The sequence below is a fragment of the Callospermophilus lateralis genome, chromosome 16, assembly GCF_048772815.1.
Source record: "Callospermophilus lateralis isolate mCalLat2 chromosome 16, mCalLat2.hap1, whole genome shotgun sequence".
Classification (NCBI taxonomy): Eukaryota; Metazoa; Chordata; class Mammalia; order Rodentia; family Sciuridae; genus Callospermophilus; species Callospermophilus lateralis.
In genome coordinates, this window is record NC_135320.1 from 11,887,347 (window position 1) to 11,893,601 (window position 6,255).

Genomic DNA, 6,255 nt, shown 5'->3' on the forward strand with positions numbered 1-6,255 from the left:
GTATATAGCCTGGTGCAGTGGCACACGCCTCTACTCCCAGTGGCTCGAGAGGCTGAGGCAGGAGGATCATTGAGTTCAGAGCCAGCCTCAGCAATGATGAGGCGCTAAGTAACTCATGTTATGAGGCCCAGTGAATGAGTGTCCCTAGATTCAATCCCCCCCAAAAAAAAATACACACACACAAACATAAACAATTTGTACATATGCAGATACACATTCATATGAATAGTGCATGTGAGTTGGCCATTACAGTTGTTTTAACCTCACCATGTTAACTTTCCCCAAATATAAAAAATTTATAATTTAAGCTCCATTTATCAGTGATATAAGACAAACCTAACACTTTAAATAGAAAGGATTTTTTATTGACTTTTTTAAAGTCAAAATTATGTGTATTTGCTCCAAAGGAGTATAGGAATGCCTAGGCTATCTCCTTCCTGCTTACACCAACAAACAAGGCTAAAATTTTATAAGAGACACCAAAGAAGTACTTAACTGTCCTGCCACCCTCCTCCCAGTACTGTTTGGTGACCATCTTTCTCTATTGCTTGGTGCCCTTCCTCCAGACCAGAAGCTTTGAGGTTCTGTCTTGTTTACTGTCATGAGGCTGCATGGGCTCATAGTAAACTACAATGAGTGAGTGAATGAGTGGGCATGAACTTATTGTCCATGCTACAGTTGAGCCTATAAGGAAAGCCAGAACCTCCATTATTAATTTCTTCTCTTCCTGCCTTGACCAGCAACTTTTACTCTCCCAATCACTCCAGTGCCCACCAATTGAGACATTATTCTAACTTATTTTGCTAAAGAAGCCAAAACTTCTTACAAAGCACATTAAGACTGGGCACAGTGGCACATGCCCCTGTGATCTCAGCTACTCAGGAAGCTGAGGCAGGAGGATACCAAGTTTAAAGACAGCCCTGGCAACTTAGTAAAACCCTGTCACAAAATAAAAAGGGCTGGGGATGTAGCTCAGTAGTAGAGTACACCTTGGTTCAAATCCCAGTACTTCCAAAAAGGAAAAAAAAGGGGAGGGCGCTGGGATTGTGACTCAGTGGTGTAGCGCTTGCCTAGCATATGTGAAGCACTGGTTTGATTCTCAGCACCACATATAAATAAATGAATAAGATAAAGGTCCGTCGACAACTAAAATGTGGGTGTGTAGGTGTGGGTGTGTACATATACATATATATGTGTAATTTTTTTAAAAAAAGAAAGCAAAGGAACAGAGCACATATAAGTAGTAGGCTAGGTATTTTTCATCAAGCTTGTGTTATAGGTGGGAAAATAATAGAATCATAATGAGTTGGCATCAGTGGTGTTCACATCCCAGAATGATCCTGATACTTATTGCTACAAAATAAATCATCTCAATGCTTAGTGGTTTCAACATTTATTCTGCCTGGATACTTGCAGCTCAGACAGGACAGTTTCTGCTACACTAGTATCACCTGATGTCTCAAGCAGGGCTAGGGTTGCTGAAGCCTCCTTCAGTCCCCAGCCAGGGTTCTGACCACTCTCTTTCACAGCATGTGTCTGGCCCTAACAGGAAGACAGACAGAGGCTGGGTACTTTTCCTAACTGCCATTGGGATGTTACTTGCAGAGGATCTGCCTGTGCTTCAGCTGGACAGTCAGGCTGGGCTGTGCCTCTTCACTGTAAGGAGAAGCCAGTCACCGAAACCAGCCCAGCCTCAGGATGAGGGTAGTAAGACTTGATGGGAGGGCACAAGTATCCACAGTCTGCTCTGGCTACATTGTCTGCCCTCTCCAGACTTGATCTTCTGGGTTGTGACAGCTTAATGAAGGAAGAGGTAAGTTGTAGAAATTTATCAGGTGCCTTGCACAGAGGAGAGGAGTGCCCACAATATTCCTGTGCAAGTGTCTCCCAGAAGTCCAAAGATCTCATTTATCCAACAATAAGCTTTTATTTTCTGCCCCACTGTCTAACCATAAATGATCTACAGTTTGATCTATGGAGACCAAGCCAGGATTGGGGACCCTGGTTACCCTGTGCAGAATTCTTATCGAAAGGAAATTTGCCCGAGATTAAGCATGAAAAGAAAAAGCTTAGTCTCATTACTACAACACAAGAGGAGGTGTTTAGCATAGTGTAATTTTTAAAGAAGAAATAGGATCCTGTTGAGGAGGGAAGCCTTGGGGCAAAGTTCCAGGAAATCCTTTGACCGGAAGTGTTGCTAGATTGGGGAAGTGTCCCAAAGGAAGTGGAGACAGCTCTGAGCCCCAGCCTGCCTGTCCAGCTGAAGCACAGGCAGATCCTTTGCAAGTCTTGTTTCTCATTCCTTCCCTTGGCCAGCTTATCACAGCATACACTAAGAAACATGAGATGTATTAAATGTTCCTTGTATAAAAACAGAATTAAGTTATCAGAATAAAATAGTTCCTTCATTTGCCATAATAAAGGGGGCTTTTACAGCAGCACCCCCCACCCAACTGTTCTCACCATTTGAGGACAGAAGGTCTTAGGACTGGGGAAAGGGCCAGTTCTGTTCTGTGTTGCTGGGAACAAAACGTGCAGGGCTGGCTCTATTTGCTCTAACCAGCATGCCTTTATCACTGCAGACTTATGAAGTAAAGAGTGTCCTCGGAAAGGAGGTGGGGCTGTTAAGTTGTTTTGTCCAGTCCATAACCACCCACCCAACTAACTTCATTGGATTGGAGGAAATTGAGCTTCTGAGTACAGGAGGAAACTCTGCTGAAGGCCAGCAGTTGCCACTGGATTTGTGAACTTTGCAATGTGGCTGCAAGGGTGGGGGTGGGGACTGGGTTTTGTAGTTATTTGTTAACTATGGACAGAGTGAATTATTTTATGATCTTAAAATGAAACTTACTCGATTTTTCTGGGACAAATGTAAGATGGTTTTGTAAACTATAAATCAAAAGATCTTTTCTATGGCTTTTTTATTATCTTTCCACAAATTTAGGAATGTTTCTAGAGCTTTAATAAACCTGAGACCTTCATTTTGTATTTATGTTAGGCAATAATATTGGACATAAATATTTTGTACAATTATAGCTTAATAGTATTCAAAATTTTATGATTCGTCATCTTTTTCTTGTATGTTTTCATTTCCCCAAAGAAAAATACCTTGTGAAGCTTAAAACTTTGTCCCACATTGTGATATTACTGTTCTGATACAATAAATGTCCAATCTAAGCATTTTGCAGTTCAGTATTTTTTTGGAAAAAGTCCTGGGAAACTATGTCAGAGGTTAAAATGTTATCCATGAACTATAAATAAGTTATATATATTGATAAAGTTGTATACTGAGTAGAGATATAGGAAGCTCACTCCACCACATGACCTGTTGGATCAAGCTGGGTAATTGCACTGTGACAGGAGCAAAGATCACGCAGATTTAGAGCAGTCGCTTATCATTATTCACTTTGTTGGCAGAGATTTAATACACATAAAGCCATGAATTATCTTTGGATGCTAAAGATTTTGTTTTCTTCCTCAACATACCGACAAACCATGGTTAATTAATTACGTAATATACACTTAACTTGCCCAGTTCTTAGACAAGAAAAGGTGCCAAATAACCAGTTTTCTTAGGAAAAAAAGCAGATGGCTTTGTTTGGATTAAGCCTTGAAACATTACAATTGCTAACAAAATAGCCAGTTTAAAATAGCTTGAGGACTGCCTTTGTATCTACTGCAAGACTATTTCGTCCTTATGCACACTTCGAAAATCTACACTCCTCTGTGGTCCTGAAGACTCAGGAAAGTGAAAGCAAAGTCCCAGGAAAGCCGAAGAGGAACCAAACAAATTTCCGGTTCACTTAAGGCCTCCTCTATCCCTCACCCGCAATCTAGAGTTAGTGATGTTATCAGCGGGGCCCTCAAATCAGCCAGCCCCAACCCAGATCTAGGTGCTTTGGGGAGAGCATCTTCCACTGGAAAGCTGCTAGCCTTAGGCGCGCTTAGTCATGCCATACGTATTTTAGGCAAGCTAAAGAAAACGTGTGGAAGTAGTCTCCGGCATGTTCGAAAAGCAAGCTGACCCTCTTGAAGCTCCGTTCCCCCAGGAGAAAACCACACCTGGTCCCAAGGCCCCCAGGTGCTCACCTCAGGCTAGGTCTGGCACGCCCTGTTTAGGGTCCTGGCGCACGGGTGTGCTGTAGTCATTGCGAATATAGGAAGCAGGGGCGATTTTAAATGCTTCTTTATTCTTACAAATGTTGTAAAAATTAATATAAAAAGTGATCATGCTCAGTCTTTTCCTCTTATCTACAATACAAAGGTTTTGTTTGAAAGGGTTTTTGTTTTTTTACAAATGTACCTTAGCTGCTTCAATAAGAGTAAGATGTAGAAAAAGCTACCATTATAAAAATAATTTAAGGGAAAATAAACACGTATAGCTTCTCTCGCAGTTCGGTGACTGTAAGTCCAGGCTGTAGCTTCCTTTCACTCACATGTCCCAAAGAAATTGCAGCAGGCGCCGGGCGACTCTCGCGGCGCCTGGCGAGGGCGCGCTCCACTCCGGGCCCGTCGATTCTGAGGTATCGGTCGTTAGTGAGTCTCTCCCGGCCCTGGCCGCGCGTTACCGGCAATCGGCGGCCCCGGCGGACGACAGGAAGGACGGGCTGGGCAGCTGTTTGAAGAACTGCCGGAGGCCGGCCAGGTCCCGCGTAAGCTGCTCCACGCGCTGGTGCAGTTTCTCGTTCTCCGCCGACAACTCCACCAGCTTCTGCTGCATCTCCTGGTTGCGTCGCTTGGCCTTGTCGCGACTCTTGCGCACCGCGATGTTGTTGCGCTCGCGTCGCTGTCTGTACTCCGGGCTGCCGCGGTCGGGGCCCCTCTTGCCGGAGCCTTTTTCTCGGGCAGGACCCGGCGCCGGGCTCGGACCCGGGCTGCTTCGCGGCGGCTCCGGAGACGTGGGCGGTGTGGGTTGTGCGGAGGTCGCCAGGCTCACCACCGTCTGCGCGCACGCGGCCACCTGCGCGGGCAGCAACGAGCCGGGCGTGTCACTGTCGCCCCAGTCAGGTTCCCGCTTGAGCGGGCGCGGGACAGCGGGGCCCGGGCCGGGCGGCCGCGCGGGGCCGCCGGGCAGTAGCTCCAGGCCACCCGCGCCGCCTACGCCGCCCGCCTTATGGTTGCTGTTGAAGAGGTCCGCGAAGAGCTCGTCGTGGCACAGCTCCAAGGTGGGCACGGCGGCCATAGAGTCGATGTAGGCGCTGAAGTCGATGGCACTCTCGTCGTCGTACATGGCAGGGGCGGCGGCGCCCGGCTCCCCCAGGCCCCCGGACTCGGCCCCGCGTCCCGGCTTGCCCGCCCGGCCTGGCTCGTAGAAGGGCGCGGGTTCCGCGGGCCAGGGCGCGCCGCGCGCTGGGCCGTCCAGGCTGAAGAGCGCGGCGCTCATGGCGGCGTCGGGCCAAACTTTGCGTCTAAGTGCTGCTGTCACCTCGCTGGGCCGACCCCGCCGCCTTTTCTAGCCGGGGCTGACGCGCACGCCCCGCCCCGGCTACGGCACAGCGAGGGCGCCCCGGGGCCGCGGGGGCGGTGGGCGGGGGCCCTGGGGGAGCCTCCGCCCCCGGCCCCCGACGCCGTCCCCCAGCCGTCCGCTGGCGTGCCCCTCTCCCGGCTACTCCAACAACCCCGTCGCGGTCCCCGGGACCCTCTGGCTGGCACGTGGGGGATGGGATGCGCGCTTCTGCCCCCGCCCCTGGCCCATCCCGAGTCGCGCTGCTGGGAATAGCCCTCCTACTGCCCGCTCTCCAGGGCCTTCCCTCCTTCCTGTTTGTGGGGTTTGGAGCCTCCTAGTTCCTCGCCACTGGGAGTAAAATTAAAACCAGGACTTGGCCCCGGATTGTGTTCGTCCTGGGTCGCCTCTGGTCGCCAGAGAAGAGAGAACCGGGTGATAGGGCTTCGTGCGGCCAAGGGTCTCCAAGGGCCTCCGGCGTCCGATTGGCGCAGGAGACCCTCACCCAGGCGCCCACGCAGAGGGCCCAGATGCAGAGACCCACGCTGGGGAAATGAGGCGCAGGAACTCATTTTTAGCCACAGTCTGGTCCTGGGGATTCGGGCAGCAAGCGCGCAGAGGGAGGCTGCTTCTCATCTCACCCACCCACTCTCGGACGTTTCAGGGAATTTGGGGCCCGCTCTAGCCGCCTTGCTCGGAGATCCTGGGGCCCAGCTGGCCCTAGGGACAGAGGCTCAGCAATGCAACCGATGCTTCCTGGCGTCCTGTCCGAGGGGACAGCAGGACTTCCTCGATACCATCCATAATAGCAG

At 49.8% G+C, this 6,255-nt stretch overlaps 2 protein-coding genes across 6 annotated transcripts in view; one reads left to right on the forward strand and one right to left on the reverse strand.

The window, feature by feature from the left end:
* Spidr (scaffold protein involved in DNA repair) overlaps positions 1–3,150 on the forward strand; it is a 384,856-nt gene extending 381,706 nt beyond the window's left edge. For all 5 annotated transcript variants that reach the window (XM_076835428.1, XM_076835429.1, XM_076835431.1 and 2 more), the window contains one exon: positions 2,583–3,150. In XM_076835428.1, the coding sequence (XP_076691543.1) occupies positions 2,583–2,747 (165 nt within the window). In that variant the 3' untranslated portion in view covers positions 2,748–3,150. The remainder of the gene's footprint in view (positions 1–2,582) is intronic.
* A 1,019-nt stretch (positions 3,151–4,169) lies between these two features.
* Cebpd (CCAAT enhancer binding protein delta) lies at positions 4,170–5,413 on the reverse strand. Its single transcript, XM_076835434.1, has one exon. The coding sequence runs from the start codon at positions 5,381–5,383 to the stop codon at positions 4,565–4,567; it is 819 nt and encodes a 272-aa protein (XP_076691549.1). The 5' UTR covers positions 5,384–5,413; the 3' UTR covers positions 4,170–4,564.
* Between the last annotated feature and the right edge of the window lie 842 nt (positions 5,414–6,255).

Coding starts and splice junctions, on each gene's coding strand:
- Cebpd (XM_076835434.1), bottom strand. CDS start 5,383: ATGAGCGCCGCGCTCTTCAGCCTGGACGGCCCAGCGCGCGGCGCGCCC.